Source organism: Lacerta agilis, chromosome 1 (assembly GCF_009819535.1).
Source record: "Lacerta agilis isolate rLacAgi1 chromosome 1, rLacAgi1.pri, whole genome shotgun sequence".
NCBI classification, from domain to species: domain Eukaryota; kingdom Metazoa; phylum Chordata; class Lepidosauria; order Squamata; family Lacertidae; genus Lacerta; species Lacerta agilis.
Genome location: NC_046312.1, coordinates 80,451,304 through 80,472,432, shown reverse-complemented (window position 1 = coordinate 80,472,432; position 21,129 = coordinate 80,451,304). Strand labels below are relative to the sequence as shown.

The window sequence follows — 21,129 nt, the reverse complement described above, 5'->3', positions numbered from 1 at the left end:
CTCAGTTTCACCAGGCAAGGGGGGGGGGATGATGTAAGATGTGTGCCTGTGTGTGCGAAAACAGAATAAGCACTTTTGAAACTGATATTGTTGTGAAAAGGCAGCACCTATAGGCTACTTTGGAGCTTCCCGCCAATTGACATCAGGCAGGCTCCTTTACTGTATTTTTTCTGTAAGCAAGCTGATCCAAACAGGTAGATGTCAATGTGTTTTAATCTCTATTTAGCTTACTCCTGATTCTACTTGTTTTTTAAATGTTTTTGACTACTTGTTCTTAACTATTTTTACTGCGAAGGAACATATCTTGTAAACCCCTTAGTTTCGTTACAATCAAGCAGTACATCATTTTTTTGTAAAATAAATATTTGCAGGTAAGAGGGGCAGGATTAAGCTAAAAACAAAAACAAAACACCGCTGCTGTGAGTCAAGCAATGAAATGGATGGCTTTGAATTTGGGGCTTTGGGGTTCAAGACTTCTTCTAGTCTGGCCCCACATAGGTCCCTGACTGCAGGCCTCAGTTCCTGATCTGTTAAATGGAATGATGAGTTGCTTGTGAGGATAAACTCTACAAAGTCTGCAAAGCAGACTTGTGTTGTCTAATTACCAGGAAGTCCCATGGAAGTAAGTGGGACCATCCCTGTATATAAACAGTGTTGGGAAGAGGCTATAAAAGTACAATATGAAATAATAATTACGAGCTCTATTCTGGGTTGTGAAACGGATGGCAAGAGAGGGATGATGAGAGAGGGCAGTAATATTAGCAAAGTGTCCTGGATATATGCAGAGGTGGTAGTAATATACAGGAGTTGCAACAGTGGACACTTCCAGATGAGCATTGAACCTGAATTGTTTGTAGGAAGATTAGGTGATGTCTGTTCATTGGGCATTCACTTTGATTTGTTTATCGGGACCTTAAGACGACCATTGCATCAAGCATACCATCAAGTGCATTTTCCCGGTCACTTTCCTTATCTCAAAAAGTCCAGTCTTTGGGGGTTGGGAATGGATTTGTCATGCAGGACACCAAATCCACTTTAATTGCACAACCTGAATTTGCTGGTGTATGATTGAATCCCACCTGAAAATAGATAGCCTGCATGCACTCAGTGCCAGAAGAATGGTGGGAGTTCATTTGCTTGATGAGGCACAGAGTTGTTTCCTGGGCATCCTTCCAGAGGAATATGGACGCTGGGGCTGATGGCAGGAAATAGGTGGTGGCCAAGCCCCACCCACCCACCCACCCTCTGCCAGCTGTGCTTGAGTGCTTGGACTGAATTGTTCCTCACCCCTACCCTGATGTTGTTAACCAGAGTTCCATTAGCATGGATAGCCGCTTGGGCCTTGCACATTACTTTCTCTCTCCCCTGTGCCATGCATACTCCCCTCTTCCGGGGGCAACACAATTTCTCATCCGCTACTGCATTGCTGGGGGAAACTAGGCTGTAAATCCTGTCTTCCCTCTCCACTCCCAGGGGACTAACAGACTAAAGAACATTGTTCTTCTTCAGACAATTATTTAGCAGTGCAATAAATGCACAGGCTCTAATCCAGCATTAGTTTCCTATGACTAAGGCTGCAGTCCTAAGCACATTTACTAGGGAGTGAAAACTGTCAAAACATAGTGCAACTTGCCGTATTTTTTCTGTGTATAACACGCCCCTATGTATAAGATGCCCCCTATTTTGGGAACACGCCCCTATGTATAAGATGCCCCCTATTTTTGGAGACCCAAAATTAAGAAAATGGGTGGAGATTGCCCGGAGTTGTTGAACTTTTTTGAGGGGGGATCGCCCAGGGTTGTTTAGCTATTGTGTGGGGATTGCCGAAAATCACTCACCCACCTGAGCAACGCTTCCTATCGCACGCGATGCAAAAGCCACCAAACATCTGACTGCAAGCTGCTAGCAACAGCCTATCACCCACCCAATCAAATTGTCGCTGCAGCAGTCAATTTTAAAAAGCCCTTATCGCAGTCAACAATCATCCGCAATACCACCGCAGACAATATCCAGCTCCCGGCAGTAACCAATCCCCTCTGCACTACCCATGTATAAGATGAGCCCAATTTTTCAACATTACTTTAACGTAAAAAATCCTCGCCTTATACACGGAAAAGTACGGTACTTCTGTGTAAATATGCATAAGATTGGGCCATCCATCTTACTGAATGCAATGTGACCTCAGTCACAAGTTGTTTCTTATAGTAGTTTGAATGGGATCCATGCTACAATGCTATGGAGACCCTCCTTGGGAGTAAGCCCCCTTGAACTTAGTAGGATTTACTTCCAATAAACACGCATAGGAATGTGCTGTTAGTCACCATGCACTGTAGCTATGTCAGGACTACAGGTACAGTGTTTTACCCATCTGATGTGTGGGATCCTCAAGGTAGTACATATTTCACATACTTAAACAGCAGTATGTTGTCACTGGTAAAAAAATTCCCCGCACCTGCTCACACACAGTGCAATTGTGGGGCTTGTTGGATAGCACTTGAAATCTCTCAGCCGGTGAGCAAAATAACCATCCTGTTTCATTTTTGTGTGATGCTATGAGCATGGACGATTTGCAGTGGTGTTTCCCAGAGAGTTGTGGGTAGTCTGAAAGATAAGTTGCTGCTTGCGATGAGATTCTTATCACACTTTCACAGCTGGAAATGGGTTTGGGAGGGTTTTGTATTGTACTGCAAAGTTCCTTGTTCTTGACACTTTGATTTGCCTGGTCTACTTCCTGACACCACCTTCTTTGAGGCTTCTCACTACACCTTTAGCTGGCCTGGCCTTTTAAATGGGTGTTCAGATTATCCACATTTGTTCTGCCTTCTGAGCCAGAAAGCTCAAGAGCATTGCTTCCTTACTGGAAGAAGAACGCATCAGCAACACAAACTCAAAAGTGATGCTGCCTTTGGCTAATCTTTTGCCTAATTAATGTACAGAACGGACACACTCTCAGCCACAAGAATAAAGTGCAGTTTGGTAGCAGTCTCACTTAGCGCTGTCTCAGAATTCTGTTGCATCCCATGCAAAATAAAAGGTTAACCATCTCACTAGCCTGCTTGGGATGTTTGGCAATAGGTAACTGTTGCCTTGCTATCCAAAAATAATAAATAGAATGTGTGTTTATTATTTATTTATTTGTTGCATTTAAATCTCAGCTTTCCTCCAAGGAAATTAAGAGTGGTAAACATGGTTCTCTACCTTCACATTTTCTCCTCACAACAATCCTGTGGGGTAGGTTAGGCCGAAAGATAACAACTGGCCCAAGGTCATTCAGTGAACTTCCTGACTGTGTAGGGATTTGAACCCTGGTCTTCCAGGTCCTATTCCAACACTCTACCCAGTAGGTAATATATCTTACCTCTGTGGAAGGTGTATGTGCACGTCTGGCTCTGTGTAGTTCTTCCTCAGGCCCCAGGATCAGCAGCGCAGTGGAAGGGGAACTCAGGGGAGGACAGTTCCATGATATTTATTCCGAGTAGGATGAGGGCTGTCAGGTGCCAGAGTAATTAACAGACTTTCCTTTGTTTGGCAAGTGACTGAGATGACAGCAAGGTTGTCCAGTTTGCGTGTGGCAGAATAACACAAGTCAGAGAATGAGGGAAATAAGCAAAGAACAGATACTCCTTCCCTTTTCTCTGAAGGATGCCAACTTGATGCTAGTGGTTGGAACTTCTTTGCAATAATGTTTGCATTTCTTTTCTTTTCCCCCTGGTTAAAGCATATCTCTTCTGCCAGGCATCTGACAGCTGGTTGGTGACCTATTCAGGGCTTTTTTTCCCATACGGAACCAGTGATTTTTTTTCTGGGGGGACGCAGGGGGACACATACCCCTAAACATTTTGTGAATCTAAGTCTGGCCTCATTGAGGGGCAGTATTTCAATATGAGTAGGAAAATGAGAGTACCCCTAAACATTTTTAAAGAAAAAAAGCACTGGCCAGAACTCACAAGAACTCAGTTCCGGCACCTGTCAGGTGGGTGCCATTGCCATTATAAGAGAACAAGGGAGGAGTTCATTGTGAGTTCTGGCACCTCTTTTTCTAGAAAAATAGCACTGGACCTATTGGATGAAACCTTCTTCTGCTGAGTTTGTGTGTGCCTACATTTTTGGGCTCCACTTGAGGGCTTGGTTGTGAACTTCCTGCAGGTATTGCTGTGTGAGCCATCACAACAAGCTCCACACTTCAGCCTTTAGCTGCCTGTGATGCCTTATTAGATTCTGCACAGCTCCAAAGGATACATGATACTCCTGTACAAACCACAATTAATCTACAAAGCCTGCAGTTGCAGGTTCTATGCAGACTCTCAAGCTAACACATATAGATTGGAGATGCTGCATGTCACAGCAACCCTTTACTCACTTAGCATGGAAGATTTTTAAAAGAGGATTGGTCATATTCATGGAGGATAAGGCTATCCGTGTGTAGCAGCCGTGTTGTTGGCTGTGCACTTCCTCCACCACCGGAGACAGCATTTCTCTGAATACCAAGTGAGGAGAATTACAAGGGGGGAGAGTGCTGTTTTCATTCTGGTCCTGCTTTTGGGGGCTTCCCATGGGCATCTGGTTGGTCACTGAGAAAACAGGATGCAGGACAAGATGTGCCTTTGACCTGACCCAGAAGGGCGGCCCTTCTTACGTTCTTACATAGTAAACGTGGATTGAAAAAGCTCTTGTGTCACACGATGCAGGTACTGCTAACCCCCCCTTCATAGAGTTTCATTTGGCTCACAGCCTAGCAAAGCATTTGTAGTCTCTGTAATGGACATGCTGCTCAAAGTTGTCACATGGAGTCTAGGAATTGGCATGACTTTGATTGTACCACAAAGCATGAAATATGTTCGTGGTCATGGATTCTATTAGCTTCTGAGGAACCTTCAGGAGCTTCCATTTTACTAAGAGGCAGATTTGTAACTTGTGATTGTGGAAGGAACTCCATGCTTATGTTCTAAATTAAGGGAATAAATAAGAAGGTGGGGGGCTGGGTAAGTATTCAGGGAGGGGGACTTCTCAGATCCAGCTACTGAACTTTTCCCTACGCAGACAGATCAATCCCATCCCAAGCAAAGGGGATCAGATGTCATTCCCCCCATGCTAAATATTTAAATCAGGAGACCCTCCCAAACAGAGAGTATTAGTAGGTAGACACTAGAAAGCACTATGCTCCTGTTAGCCCTCATCCCACACCTTGTTGGCATCCGTCTATCTTGGGAGACAATGGAGGAGTGCGCCTTTGGGGGTGAAGTCAAACTGCTGAAAGGTTGCAGCGGCTGCTGTGGCTGCAGAGACCGATGCTGAAGAAGAGACATATTTTGTTGCAGCTGAGGCAGATGAAGGCGTCCGGTTGGTTGTGCTGCTGCAGATGCACTGTGGCATAAATCAGGAGACACACACCCCCAAACAGAATTTAGGTATGCACGCACTTGAAAGCGCTATGCTCATGTTAGCTGTCATCCTACAGCAGAAGGAGGATATCCCATCACCACCTAATGGAGATAGGATGCATTGCCATAGAAGGGAAAGACACTGGCTACATTCACGGGGTGGGTGTGGTATGGTTCAGATGCCAGGGCGAGGGAAAGTACATGGCCTTCCTAAAATGAAAGGTTCATAAAATGGCAAGATTATTATTGCAGGGTGATGGTATGTACCCAGCTTTTACCAATCAGCCCTCCAAATGTTTTGGACTACAACTTCCATGAGCTCTGGCAAGCATAGGCTGATGGTAGTTGCAGCCCAGAACTTTGGATGGGGGCCAGGCTAGTATAACCTATCTAGTGTCTGACACAATCTTGCCTGCTGCCGCACTGGAATGATGTGCTGGGGTTGTTCTTAGTCTCCTTAGTTTGTAACTACCAAGGGACGCGGGTGGCGCTGTGGTCTAAACCACAGAGCCAAGAGCTTGCTGATCAGAAGGTCGGCGGTTCCAATCCCTGTGGTGGGGTGAGCTCCTGTTGCTCGGTCCCTGCTCCTGCCAACCTAGCAGTTCGAAAGCACATCAGAGTCGAGTAGATAAATAGGTACTGCTCCGGCAGGAAGGTAAACGGCCAATAAAGCGAGATGAGCGCTGCAACGCCAGAGTTGTCTGCAACTGGACCTAATGGTCAGGGGTCCCTTTACCTATACCAAGCAGTCAATATAAAACGGTGTTGGCACAGCAGAGAAGGTGTTGTCACCATTTCTGAGCCTCATGCTGGCAAAGTCCATTCCACACAGCACTTGCAAATATCAGCATCCTTGCAGGGGGGGGGCATTTTCCCCAGTGACGAAACTGGGGTGGTCTGAGTGCTGGGGAAATGCGTGACATCCCTTCAATATACCAGTAAGCTCTTCCTTAAGAGGAGGGGGCTGGATCCTGTGCGTATGTTGTCTACAACAGCAAAACTCCAGTCTTTGGCAAATGCAGTAGAAGAGGAGCAATGTAAGATAGGATAAACCCTTCTACTTCTTCTGGGTTGATCAAACAGAGGGGAATAAATGGACCATTTAACTGAACTGCCAGCTTCATTTCAAAATGACCGTGTGCTTAATGTTGTTAGCATTTTACCAAGTTCTAAGTGGGTACGGAAGGAGGGAAATGTCTAATTTAATTTGATCCATTAGTGGCTTCCAACCTTGAATGTTGGCATCTGATACATCATGAGGTTCCCCCCCCCTCCTTTGTGATGTTCAAAGGATGTCATTCTGGTATGGATGGGATGGCATCAGCTGTGCCTGGCTCCCATGGTCTTCTTGAGCAAGGGAAGGGATGAACAAGGAAGGGATGTCTCATAGCGGAGGCCATTTTTTAATCTCTAGGCAACCAAAGAGGGATCCAGCAGGGAGATTGAATCCCTCAGACTGGAAATTAGGTGCAAACATTTAGCCGGAAAGATAATTGGCAGTTGGAACAGTTTGCCAATGGATGCGCTTGTCTGATATCCCATAAAAGGTACAGACGTTATCTAAGAATTACTGGGGGGATAATATATGCACCCTGCTGTATGCCGGAAATCAGACTGATGATAGAAAGGCCCTTTACAATCTGTGATTCACTCAAACCCAAATTAGACAAATTGCATTACAGATTGCATTCTTAAGCACATGCTCTTATTGGGGAGCAGGCTTAATTGAAATCAGTGGGATGTGCCGCCGAGTAAATGTGTTCAGGTGACATTTTTCCATTTGGCCAGTGCTGATATTCTCCCTGGCCTCCTCCTTGGTAAAGTCACCGTTGTCAGAGCCATCAGCTGCATACATGGATGGCGTTCCTATCCATTGCTGTGATAAATCAATATAAGTCTGAGCGCTAGAGGGCAGCACCCAACAAAAAATGAGATGCGAAGTAAGAATTGCCTTATAATTTGGTTTGGACAAAAACATTCTTTTAAAATTCCTCCTACAGGGCTTATCGTCATTTATTGGCTAGCAGGGAGGCCTGATGTGGGAAACAGCATTTTTTTTTTTGGAAGCAATAACTGGGAGGGATATACTATTATGGGGCAGGGGGCTAATAGTATAGATAGGACAACGACTGAACTGGAAAATAGTATGTTTATGGTTCAAACTTCATTTTAAAAGGACCTGAAAACCCCACATCATCACTTCCTTTGCTTGCCAGAGCAACCAGAAGCTGTCAATTACCCTTGCGCTCCAGCAGATCACCTCATCACTCCTTCTCTGAAGAAAGCCCCACCCCCCACCCCACCCAATTCTCATAACAAGGCAACCAGAAGAGGCTTTTGAAATGCCAAACAAATTCATAACATCTGTACCGACTGCAACAGGGAGCTGGAGACCCCAAAATGAGATAACCGGCTGGCAACATCTGAGAGAATGTGAAAGATGTGACCTCGCTACCACAGGAGCATGAGGCGAAGCTACTTGGCCCCAAGATCCAGTACTTATAGGGAGCTATTCCGTTAACAGTGCTAATGCTTAGGACACCAAAACAGGGGCAAGCAGTGTGGTGTCCTCCAGGCGTTGCTGGACTCCAGCTCCCGTTATCTCTGACCATCGGCCATGCTGATGGCAGCTGGAGCCCAACAACAGCGGGAGCACACTAAGTTAGCTAACCCTGCAATAAAAGATCAGGGTGGTTTTAGCTCATGTAAATTAGTTCACCATTATTTTCATTTCATACAAGGCATGCCTAGCCCTAGAGGACTTGCTAACTGGTTTATTCCCCCCCCCCTTTTCCGCAGGTGGGTGTTCTTGCACGAGAAGGCCTACCAGATAAGAGACACCTCCATTGAGTCCTCCGTGGTAACCAAGGTGAAGGGCTTTGGCAAGTACAGTAACCAGGTCATGGACACGGCTGATTATGTTACGCCTCCACAGGTACGGTAAGCCTTCACGAAGTTCTCAGGGAGGGAGTTGGGTTGAAAGGGTATGGAGCTCTCATGAGGCTGAAAGGTGGGTAGGCCGTTTGGTTTGTTGATGTCTGGAAAAATCAATCATTTTTATTTTTGTTGTCATTATTTCAATTTAATAGTTGCTTGCTATGTAAGGAGTCTCTAAGTTACCTGAGAGCATAAAGTATAAAATCAGAAAAAAGCAATACAAGCTATACAATAACAAATAACCCATAGCACAGACCCAATAAAGCAGCAGCAAACCCTTCAGCAGCAGAGTATGGCTACAGCAATAACTTGGGGTGGGGGTAATGTGGCTCCCCTCTCAGAAAAATATTCCCTGGTATAGTTTGTGCATGACTGTGCATCCAGGGCCATCTTAAGGAGATCGGCCGCCGTGGCGCAGTGATCCCTCCGGCGCCCCCGGCGTACTGCCTCTCCGCTGCCTCCCTCTTGCACTTGCCGCCGATCGGGAGGGGGGGTGGGCGAGCAAGGGACGAGGGGCGTGGCGCTGGAGCAGCGCGGGGCTCTGTGCGCCCTTCCAGTGCTCCCAGGACGGGGGGCGAGCATCTCAGCAGCAGCATCTCAGGAGGCAAAACATGGCCCCCCTGCCCTTGCCATTCAGTCATACGAATCACCCCCTGATGTTGCAGCCATCAAGTGATAAATGTTCAGGCATGAACCAGATATACAATACATACATAATATTTTAATGGAGCAAATGAGCCTTTTTGGCCCCTTGCCTATTTACAGTGCACACAAGCAGTAAATGGAAAAGGATCAGGGCCTATGGTGTCTGTATTTTAAAAGAACCAACATGGCTGCACAATTTCAGATGTTCAGTTGTGAGTATTTCTTGCCCTGGGGAATCACACCTGAGTACAAACCTTGTTTAAAGCACTTCTAAATGCCTTCTTGGAAAATAAGTGCCTTAATGATTTCATGCTTGCTTACTTGCCACGGCAAACAGTGCCATAAAGGAAAATTGTTGGTAGCAATACAGTACAGATGAAGGTATGAAGAGCCTTTCTTGTGGATCTAAGGCAGCAAGTAACTGGCATCAGCAGAACTGTAGATAAGAGTTTGTTGGAGTCCTGAGTCGGAATATTCTATGGATATGTGTTCAGATTTCATTGTACCTTCAGCATCAAATCTGAGACAGGTCAGTGAGCACAAGCAATTTGTGTTCTAAATATATACACACTGCACTTCTCAGGACCACAGATAACCCTTCCATGCTGTTCCCCCAGACTCCATTGGAACTGTAATGGAGTTCTAATGTTGCTCTCATGTTCCCAAACTGAGCAGGAAATTCCCAAAACACGCTCAGGCCCATTAGGAATACAAAGAATGCAGAAGAAGAGTTCCATGAATAGAAAACATTGCGGGTAAGAACATGAGCTGTTCCCACTCCCCACCCCCAAAGATGATAGGAACAACTCCTCCGAATTCTGGAGCCACCAACATCTCAGTTGTTTCTGATTTTTGCTGCATGTTCCAGTGAAACTGATGGATGGGGTGGAATCCAAGAGTAAGGCTTAGTCAAGGATATGGCATCCTGGGGTCCCTGCCAGCTTTTGCAAGCGGACTGAAACCGGGCAGCTGAATGTGGACCTCTGCCAGGGAGTCAGGGACAACAGGATAGGATTGTCAATTCGTTTGACTTGGTCACTGCGAATTGAGTTTTCATGGGACTTAATAAAAGAGCATTCATGTTCATTTATTTGATTTTAAAATCTTTAAACTGCCCTTTGTCCAGACAAATCCCCGGGTGGTATAGAATAAGAACAATATCCAATTGGTGTGAAGTTCCAGGGGTTCCAGGCACTTACCCAAGGTTTGTGCTTCCTTCGGAATGAGGGACAGCGGCAGGGGCGTAGTGAGCCGTTGGGCTGCCGGGGGCAGCGGCAAGCCAAGCAGCACCCCTGGGGGGCGGGGTGTCGCTCTGTGCGCATGACGTCATGGCGCATGCACACGGAGCGACGCCTCCACCTGGACCAGCGAGGAGGGGCGTCATGCTTCTGGCTTTCCCCCTTTCAGTGGCTTTTTTCGCCGCTGAGCTCCCTGAACGGAGCCGGGGAATGGAGAGGGGCGGGCCAGCGGGGAGGGGCCCCTTTCAGCAGCTTTTTTCACTGCTGGCTGGAGGCGGCGATCGTGGGGGGTGGGGCCCTGCCCCGAGTGTCGCCCCCCCGGGCGCTACCCGGGGCGGCCCCCCGCCCCCTTGCTCCGCCCCTGGACAGCGGAGGTTGCGGTATTGTTATGATATATGGCTTATTTACACAACCTGAGCCTACGATGGAGGTTTTCACAGCATTAACACTCCAAGAGGGCTTTGTTTATTCCGTAGCTACAGCCTTGCATTCAAACACAAATCAAGCATCACTCTTGACTCTCTGGCTTCCCAGCCTGCAGCATTTTTCCTGCTTGTGGCTCACACCATTCAATTCTTCGCTCTCTAACTACTTCGTCTTTCTAACTACCAGCAAGTTTGTCATCTCGCACAGATCCACTTCCTTTGTTCTCTTAATGTCCCCATCACCTAGGCTGCCACCTCACCAGGAAGCTAGCCTGACTCTTCTAGGAATTTTAATCCCTGCTTACACTTGCTGGACTCAGGGGATAGAAGAGTTTCAACATATCGTACAGCCTACTCCCCGCCCTCCCACCACCGGTCAACTCATAACAATACAATAGAATCAAAATAGAATTCATCATAATAAAGATACACCCACCCATTCCCTGTTACATCCCACCCAACTCCCTGCAAATACCACAGTCTTTTTTAAAAAAAATAAATTTTATTTCCCAATTTTTCCCATAGTATTTTGACATAAATACAATCCAGTATTTTTCAACAAATATATGCAAATACCACAGTCTTAAACTGGCATCAAATAAATTGTAAAGTCAAGCTTTTTGCAGGGGAGGGGGATTGCCATGTCAAATGGGTCCTGTGCTCTTTATGGCCTTAAAAGTATGCACCAGGACCCATCCGTATTTCTTAATGACTTTTAATGGTCTCCTGAAAGGGCAGTTTGAATATTGGACTTTTCTCAGTAGTTGTGTACATGAGAAACAGCACTGGCAATTTAAATAGGCAACAAAAACAGAGACTGGCAGGATGGAGAGAAAGTCAGACTCTTGTGGCTGGCTGGAGTTAGCTGGAACTGGGGCATTCAGGAGCTGCTACCTACGTCTGTTTGCCTCCAGTCTGCTTGCCTATTTGAAGGGGGAGGGGGACAAATATTGCAAAGAAAACCAGAACTCAGTTGCTTTCGTACACAGGGAGAACTCATCCCGGCAGCACAGCCACTGAAGCTCTTTACCACTCAGGGAAACAGCAAATGTGTAATCTCCTAGCACACACCTTCCTCCATTAGCGGAGGAGGGTCAATTGCCCCCCCCCCTTTGCTTAGTGCTAGACTGAGCAGTTTGCATTCCTTCATCCTTAAGCATTTTTTTTAAAAGAAAATTATCTGACTGAAGGCATTTCCTGTTCTGCATGGCAGGTCATGGGTCAGGAATGTTGGGTGGCTGTGAAGGGGCCACCCATTTCCTGGGCCCAGTGCTCCTGATTCTGAAGCAGCAGCAGCCAACATTTCAACTCCCCACCCAGTTTCCCCACAACGGTCTATTGGGGCATCATGGGGGGATTTAAATGGCGGCTCCCAGCCACAGGCAGTGCTTGCCAGCTACAGCATTGTGTCATGTTATACCCCCAGCATCTGTCACCAAGGTAAAGATATTGGGGGGGGGGGGTTAAGTTGAAATACACCAGCATGCAAGTTGTTGTATTTGAACATCATTAATGGATTATAGTATTGTTATGTATTGAAGTTCTCACCCTAGGCCACTAGGGGTGTTGTGTATATAGTTTCACTCTGCCCACCGTGACTGCAGTTCTCACTCAGGTCCACATGCAAATGAAGGATTGAGAGTACCGTTCACAGATTGGGTAGCTAGAGAGAGTTGTTACTGTTGCATGTTACTGAGTACTATTTAAGCAGGCTGGCTCAGCCCTTCAGTTCAGTTCTGTTCCAGCCTGAGAATAAAGAGAGCTGCTTGGAGAATCACTGTGTCGTCTGCTATGTCTGCCCACTACTTAATTAATATGTTTTGCTGTTTGTTTTATGATTCAGTTTTCCGGCAACCACCCCCCCCCCCAAAATGGGTAACACATATATTTGATACATTAAATTAATTTTGTTTTAAAAAAAAAGACGGCACCTATGGACTGGGATTGCCAACTGAACAGGTCAGAAAATCACTCTGGCTTGCTGCTGTGCCTTTTAACAGCATCTTAATCAGCAGAGATCAGCAAATGAAACCTTTTATGTCCTGGAGATAAGCATAATAATCTGCTGATGTCTTTACAGCTACAGTGGTACCTTGGTTCTCAAACTCAATCCATTCGACTCCTGAAACTGTTTGAAAATCAAAGTGCAGCTTCCGATTGGCTGCAGGAGCTTCCTGCACTCGAGCAGAAGCCGCATTGGACGTTTGGCTTCCGAAAAATGTTTGCAAACCAGAACACTTACTTATGGGTTTTTGGCGTTCAGGAGCCGATTTGTTGGACAACTAAACCATTTGAGGACCACGGTACCACTGTATTCATAAAGGCATAAAGGACGGGGATGGTGTACACAACATCACTAGTTTAAAATGCAGCTAGGTCATTTTTTGTCTGGTGAAACATCCACTGCACTCCCACTGGTGTTCAGGACACAGTGTGTGCACAGCATTAGCCACAAGCCATATCTTTCCTGCACCCTATCTCCCCCTCCCTCTCTTTTTCTTTACTAAATAGTGTGTTTCTTCCCAAACCAACTTCGATCCAAATTTACAAAAAGGACAACCTTGCTGCTTTTTAAGCTGGTAACGTGTACACAGTCCTTCCCCTCATTTCTGATCAAAGCTGGTTTGGGTAAAATGCATCAGAACTGAAGATTTAGTAAGGAACGACAGGACTGATACAAGATAGATATGGATTGTGGCTAATGTGTGTATCCTGCTTTTCAAACCAGCAGTGGGAGTGCACTCAAAACAGAGTAGGCCTAAAGGGAATGTGCACACAGCCTGAGGTTCAGCGAAGGCTCAGACAAGGAGGGGAAGTTATTTCTCCAGACACCTCCAACCCCCCCCCCCCAGCACCAGCCAGAGCCGAGCAGCTTTTCAGAGAGCTGCAAGGGGGAGGAAGAATCAGCAGAAACACCCCATCAGTGGAACTCTGCTCATAGGAACTTGAATTCTAAGCCACATGTTTCAATTTTGCTTGCCGAAAACTGCAACAGGGGAGGGGAACTGCCATAAAATGTTTTGGAAACTCCGAGTAACCTTTTTTCATTGGCAGACATGGGAAAGTTGTGGTGCAGAAGGGAACTTTCCTTCTTAACTTGTTGGAAAATTCAGAGTAATTCCAAGCACAGAAACCAGCTCTGTTTTTGTTTTCCTGCCCAGTCCCGAGGCAGATGCTTAGGAAAGGGAAACTCATTTTCTCCTAAGAGTTGCGGCTTCTTGTTCCCAGACTTGACATTCCAGGGCTGCTCTGTGATGTTTGTTTCAAAGTGGGACCTTGTTTCAGGATCACTTTACGTGGAAATTTAGTTACTTCATTTTATGAACCAGGGATTCCAGGTAAGCTGTGCGGGAGAGGGGGAGATTTGAACTAGGGTCTCCCCAGTTTCATGCCAATACTCTAACCACTACACCACATGCCTCCCTTACTTTTGTTTGTCCATTTTTGAAAGTGTTGTGAGGAGCCAGGGTCAATCTCAGTTCCTAGTGCCTGTGTGAAAAATGCAGCTGCAAGCATTCAGTTTTTTAAATCATGTGAACACCTTTAGGTATTTAGGTGCCCCTAGGTGTGGAACATTTTACAAGTGTGCCATACAAATCCTCAGGTTTGAAATTACACAGCTTTTAAAAAAAGTTATTCTTCATTGAAAAATAAAAAGGATTTTTGTACCCAGTATAAAATTACAAGTGAAAAAAATAACGATTGTTAAAATACATCTGTGGAAAAAAGGCAAAAGACGAAAAAATAAGGAGGGGACACTTACAAGATTGTTATTGTACTTATCCTAAATTTAACCTAATACTGTGTTTATACGGATGATTTCTAAATATTGTTAATTTTGTCCTTGGCAAGTCTACATTTGTACTTGTTTGTCTATTCCCAGTAGCAAGGGCTGGGCTCCCTCACGCTCTTGCTTGCTTACTCTGAGGCAGCCTTTGCTCCAGGCAACCAGCACCCTCTGGCCAGCCCCAGAGGCACCATTCGCCTGGGGAGCTTGTGGCCAGGGCTGCTGCAACAAATAGCCGCACAAGCCTTTGGGAGGCAGAGACACGGATAGGGCATCAGAGGAGGGAGGGAAGGAAAGAGGGCCTTAGGCCAGTGTTGCCTGAGGCACCCCTGACCATCATTCGAGGCACCCCAGGGTGCCATGGCACACTGGTTAAAAACCACCAGTGTACAGGATGCAGGTTCCTTGCACAAGTTCCCTTTCAAATGTTAAATGCAAAAGTGACTGTGCATATGGCTGAGTAGCTGCAGAAGAACAGCCAGAGAAAAGGGAAAACCCTTTCTGATGAAAAAAATCCTCCCCCAAAACTTTTCTCCCTGGGAAGGGAGTTTACCCCCAAAACCTTTCCCCAGTGGTGGAAAAGCCTGAGTGAGTGCTCAAGGGAGGGAGAGGGAGGGTTTTTTAAAAAGAAAAAGAAAAGTGTTGTTGTTTTTAAATATATATATGCACAATTGCATCTCCCTTCCAATTCGTTGCCTCAGGGTCTTATTTTTAAAATTCTAATCCATTGCAAAAATAGTCACAGGTCTGGTATGGTGAATTTTTGCAAACTTTTTGAGAGTTGGTTGTACTTCTTTCAGGTCACAGCTGACTAACATTGGTTGATGTGGACAGGCAGGCTCATAAAAAGAAAATGTTTGCTTGTCCCAGTCTCGTAGTCTGTGCTTTGATCCTTGCCTGGGTGTTCTCTGATTCTTTCCCACCCATTGCTTCACTTGGCATACTCTTCTTCAACTTGTCGTTATGGGTTTAATTTTGGATTTTATTTTCTTGGTCTGTAACCGCGGTAACTCGTTTGTTCACCATTCTTCTGTCTCTGTGCCCTTCCTTGCGACAACGTGAACTTTTCTCTCCTTTCCCACCCTGCTTCCACCTGCTCCTAGGGAACGTCGGTCTTTGTGATCATCACCAAACTCATCGTGACAAAGAACCAGTTCCAAGGCGTCTGCCCTGATGTAAGCAGGTCAGGCAAGAGAGGGTGAAGGGAGGTAGCCTGGCGGGGCTGTGGCTTCTTCTGCCATGTCTCCCGTGCTCTGGACCAAAAAGGGGCTTAGCCTTTTGTGCTTCCCTCCTTAGCTATCCCTTTGAGAAGACTATCGTGGTGGCAGAGGAAGCTTTGCAGCAGGAGCTGTCGGTGGGGTGGGGAAGAGCTGCAGAGCTGCCCTCCTGATGCCATGTAGCTTGCTTGAAGCGGGTGTGCTGGGGCACAGTGGCAGCAACATGGGCACAGCCAATCTTGTGTTCTTGCTGACGCCATGCTGCTGATGGCAGCTCTGACATTCTGCACTGGCCTGTTCGTTTTGGATTATAAAAAGCTGCCTCCATCGTCTAGCTCAGTGTTTCCCAACCTTGGGCCTCCAGCTGTTTTCGGACTACAATTCCCACCATCCCTGACCACTGGTCTTGCTAGCTAGGGATGATGGGAGTTGTAGTCCAAAAACAGCTGGAGGCCCAAGGTTGGGAAACACTGGTCTAGCTCAGCACTGCTCACACTAACTGGCTACATTGGTGCCAGAGAAAGGGGTGGGGTAGAGTTCATGGATTTTATTAATGGGCCCCTTAATAAAAAGAAACTTAAGGACTGATTGTGAATGAGACAGGGTGAGGGATGGGAGCTAAGGTATTCTGCCCCTCAGGAGTCTGAGCATCTCAGGACAGGGGAACAAGGTAACTGGGAACTAATACTGGGAACATTAGAGATTTCTTCTCTCTGCCCATCTCTTCTCTTTCCTGTTTCATAAATAGCCGGGGTACAAGTGCAAGTGGGACAAAGACTGCAAGAAGCCCGTCCCCACCGCCACGGGAGCAGGTAAGCAACGGACAACAGACAAGGAAGGAGAGATGTACAAATGAAAGGCTTGTCTTTACCTTTCATTGTCACTGTGAAATGTATTGGCGTTGGCAGAATGATGTATACACCATTGACCTACATTTTTCATTCCAAATGGTCTGAGGGCACATGAATGATGCTGTGACGGAGGGGGGGGGGAGCCAAGCAGGGGCTTGTTGGTACTTGGATTGCTCTGTACAGAATTATATTTTTAGAACAATTTCTGGGATGACGGGAAGGATAAATAGTTGGAATGTGTGTAACTTATTTTTCCCACCATACGTTCTTGAGTTGTGTTGAAACAAGGCTTGTGGGCAGGTATCCAGCACAGGAAAAACTGTGGTTTAAAAAGAACAATGTGGCTTTAGAGTTTATTTTGATTAAGACTGTCCACAGGCTCCAGCTGAATCAGATCCCAGACCAAATCAGGCCAATTCAGGTTGACCTAGGGTTCAGCCAGGTTGAAGCAGTCATGGATTGCCCCACAGTGGATTGGATGTGCCTGATCAAAAGGCGGGTGGTTGGGTGACGGCTGAGGAGAGCGTGGAGACTGCACTGGACCCCTTATAATGAGCTGGAGAGTTCCATCCAGTTTCGCTATTTGAGATGAACTACAAATTCCTCAAGTAACCTTTGAATGAAGACATGGCTTCCTGGCATGCTGAGCTTTGCTCTTTTTTTTTTTACCATGACATGTTCCCGATGGAGTGTTTCCTTCTGCAGGGATCCTGACGGGCCGATGTGTGAATTACAATTCCACTTTCCAGACCTGTCAGATCCAGGGTTGGTGCCCAGCAGAGGTGGACAATGTAAACGTGTAAGTGCTTGAACGGCCCGGCCCGTGATTATTTCAAAGAAAAGGAACATTGACCCCCACTGTGAACCTTCAATCAGAGTTGGCGCCCTAGTCAACTGACTAGTCAGATAATGCCTAGCGGACCTGCCAACTCTTGTCTGTAGTCAAATATTTCTTGAAGCCAAAAATATCCTTGTGTAGGTGGTGGCTTGTGGGACACAGGTGGCACTGTGGTCTAAACCACAAAGCCTAGGGCATGCCAATCAGAAGGTCGGCGGTTCGAATCCGCGACGGGGTGAGCTCCCGTTGCTCGGTCCCAGCTCCTGCCAACCAGAGGAGGGCAACCAAAATGGTCAAAGGTCTGGAAACGATGCCTTATGAGGAACGGCTTAGGGAGCTGGGTATGTTTAGCCTGGAGAAGAGAAGGTTGAGGGGTGATATGATAGCCATGTTCAAATATATAAAAGGATGTCATATGGAGGAGGGAGAAAGGTTGTTTTCTGCTGCTCCAGAGAAGCGGACACGGGGCAATGGATTCAAACTACAAGAAAGAAGATTCCACCTAAACATTAGGAAGAACTTCCTGACAGTAAGAGCTGTTTGACAGTGGAATTTGCTGCCAAGGAGTGTGGTGGAGTCTCCTTCTTTGGAGGTCTTTAAGCGGAGGCTTGACAGCCATCTGTCAGGAATGCTTTGATGGTGTTTCCTGCTTGGCAGGGGGTTGGACTGGATGGCCCTTGTGGTCTCTTCCAACCCTATGATTCTATGATTCTAACCTAGCAGTTCAAAAGCACGTCAAAGTGCAAGTAGATAAATAGGTACCACTCCGGCGGGAAAGTAAACGGCGTTTCCGTGTGCTGCTCTGGTTTGCCAAAAGTGGCTTAGTCATGCTGGCCACATGACCCGGAAGCTCCCTCGGCCAGTAAAGCGAGATGAGCGGCACAACCCCAGAATCAGACACGACTGGACCTAATGGTCAGGGGTCCCTTTACCTTTACCTTTAGGTGGTGGCTTAGCTTTTCCATTCGTTCTAATCTGACATGGAAGGACAGGATGGTTCTTTGACAGTTATCCCAGTACTGATCCAATGCCTTCTTAAGACTCCCAGTTTCATGTGACTTGAGCATCATAACCAAGCCCCAACTGGTGGATGCATGAAATGTCTTAGTGCCTCACAGACAAGTATAGGCCTGTTTCTGATTTAGAATGAGGAAACCCCCCACATACAGCATTTTTTAATTAAAAAAAATATTGCACAGAAACCTTAAACCTCAACATTAACTATATTGCCAGTATCAGAGATCATGGAATCTGATAGAGAATTGTAAATTTGGAAGGGGTCCCAAGGGTCATCTAGTCCAACCCCGTGCAATGCGTGAAAACTCAGCTAAAGCATCCGTGACAGATGACCATCCAATCTCTGCTTAAAAACCTCCAAGGAAGGAGTTATTTCATCTGGTTATTTCATTTGGTTATAAGGTGGTGATGAGATCACATCCTTCACCACATCTGAGGCTTCTTCAGGAGGTCAGGACATGCCCCACCGAAAGCACAGATAGCCCATGTCCTCCAACAGAGGGAAATGGCTAGCAGGGCTTAGGAGGAACAGCCAGGAGACATATGCCTTTTGAGGCGGTCCCCTCACTTTGCCTGATGGCTGGGCCAGCCCTTCAGTACTCCGCCCTGTTCCGATTGATCAATTTCCTTTACTTTCCTCCCTGCAGACCTGTCATGCTAGAAGCAGAAAACTTCACCCTCTTCATTAAGAACAGCATCCGTTTCCCCCTGTTCAATTTTGAAAAGTGAGTAAAGGGGCTCCAGCCTATAAACCTGAGTGGGGGTGGCATTCAGGAACGTGGCTCCCGATACACTTGGTCTGAAAGCTGCCATTTCCCTTGGCCAGAGGTTTTCGTCATCCCACTGGAATTGTGTTCTCTGGCAGTTGCAGGAGGGCTCCGTACAAAGGGTGGGAAGTGGTGGCACAGACTGACATTGGCTGGGCTGCAACAGGCCTCCTGGGCCATAAAAGCAGTCTGCAGGTTGCAGCATAGGGCAGGGATGGAGAGCCAGTGTGGTGTAGTGGTTAAGAGTGGTTGACTTGTAATCTGGTGAACCAGGTTCGCGTCCCTGCTCCTCCACATGCAGCTGCTGGGTGACCTTGGGCTAGTCACACTTCTCCGAAGTCTCTCAGCCCCACTCACCTCACAGAGTGTTTGTTGTGGGGGAGGAAGGGAAAGGAGAATGTTAGCTGCTTTGAGACTCCTTCGGGTAGTGATAAAGCGGGATATCAAATCCAAACTGCTCCTCCTCCTCCTCCTTCTCTCTCTCGCCCCCATGCTCTTGGTCTCCAGTTCCCATCAGCCCCAACCAGCATGGCCAGTAGTCAGAAATGATGGGAACTGTATCCCAACAACACCAGTTCCCTATCTCCAGCATAGGCATAGCCACTGGATGGCATTTGAGTATGTCATCTCTGTCAAGCACACTCTGATGCAGATTGTCTACACTAGTCTTCCCAAGTCTGATGGGAATTGTAGTCCTGAACGCCTGGAGGGCATGGCTAATGTGCAGTGTAGAGGGTGCAGGTTGCATGTCAGCAAAGCTGGCTCTCCCACTCCAATATTATTCTTTCCTCCCTAGAGATTCAGGTTGGGGGTTTGTTTGTTTTTTGCAGTCAGTAAGAATGTGAATTGTGCCAGCAAGCATCTGTGGAGAGAGAGAGAGAGAGAGAGAGAGAGAGAGAGAGAGAGAGAGACCCCTATAATGGTCTTTCTCCCTTATAATGTCTCCAAGCAAGTTATTTTTATTTATTTTATTTCATAATATTAATATATTTAGCATATATTGATTGAAACCTCAAAGCAATCCATATTGACTCTGCATTCCCCATGGCCACTGGGGAGAGTCAGGGCTTGCTGTTTCGTTGTCAAGCAAGTTGTGCTGCAAAAGTAGACTGGGAAGGTTCAGAGAGCAGCTCACACATCCCCTAGCAAACGTTGCAGTTCTTCTGGCCGGTCTCCTTCACCCTGTGATGGCTGTGGCTCTACTAGTGTCACCTCCAATTCCTTCTAGGTGAAAGGAGCAGTAGGGCAGGCTCCTCAGACTGAGTTGCCCTGACATTTCTTGCCTCTGACTTTCCTCAAACTCTTGATTTGGGGCTCAGCAGTTCTCATCTCAGTCTGACTTGCTTTGCCTCCTTCCTAGGGGAAACCTCCTACCCAACCTCACAGCTGAAGATATCAAGAGATGCCGCTTCAACCCGGTGGAGCAACCATTCTGCCCCATCCTGCGCCTTGGGGATATAGTGAAATTTGCTGGGCAAGACTTTGCCCAATTGGCTGACACAGTGAGTATTACTGCTGCCAATACGAAACACTGGAATGGGTGCTCTGTGGCTGCTGTGGGGTAGTGGCCAGGATTGCAGTTTTGAGCGTTGGAAGCCTAGTTTCTGACCTGATTCTCCCCCTCAGCTGTGATGCTTTCTCACTGATACACAGTCTGTCCTACCTTGCAATGTTGCTGAAATTCTAAAGTGCAGCTCTTATCTCCTTAGAAATCAGAGCAGGGATACAAATGTACATCACAACCATTGAAATAACAGTGGTACCAGGATGAAAGCATTTGCAAACAGAGATAGCAGGGACCACAGGCAAGGGGTTAGGGTGCATAACTTTATGGTGATGTTCATAAGATTACACCCCTGTATTTTGGAGATGTCACTCCTCAGCCCCTCCAAATAGAGCTCTGAAATCCTGGAGAGCTGCTGTCACTCAGTGCTGACAATATTGAGCTTGATGGACCACTTGCTGGAAGCTTGGGTGCAACTCAGCTTACAGAAAGAGGGAGTTCGAATAGATAGTGTAGGAATCT

The 21,129-nt window shown here is 46.7% G+C and overlaps 1 protein-coding gene across 1 annotated transcript in view; it reads left to right on the top strand.

Annotated features, from left to right (window-relative positions):
* Positions 1-21,129, top strand: part of P2RX3 (purinergic receptor P2X 3) — a 31,341-nt gene that overhangs the window by 2,585 nt on the left and 7,627 nt on the right. Inside the window, exons 2-7 of the mRNA XM_033158394.1 lie at positions 8,181-8,316; positions 15,517-15,588; positions 16,379-16,442; positions 17,187-17,280; positions 18,984-19,061; positions 20,464-20,605. Coding sequence (XP_033014285.1) covers positions 8,181-8,316; positions 15,517-15,588; positions 16,379-16,442; positions 17,187-17,280; positions 18,984-19,061; positions 20,464-20,605 — 586 coding nt within the window. The remainder of the gene's footprint in view (positions 1-8,180; positions 8,317-15,516; positions 15,589-16,378; positions 16,443-17,186; positions 17,281-18,983; positions 19,062-20,463; positions 20,606-21,129) is intronic.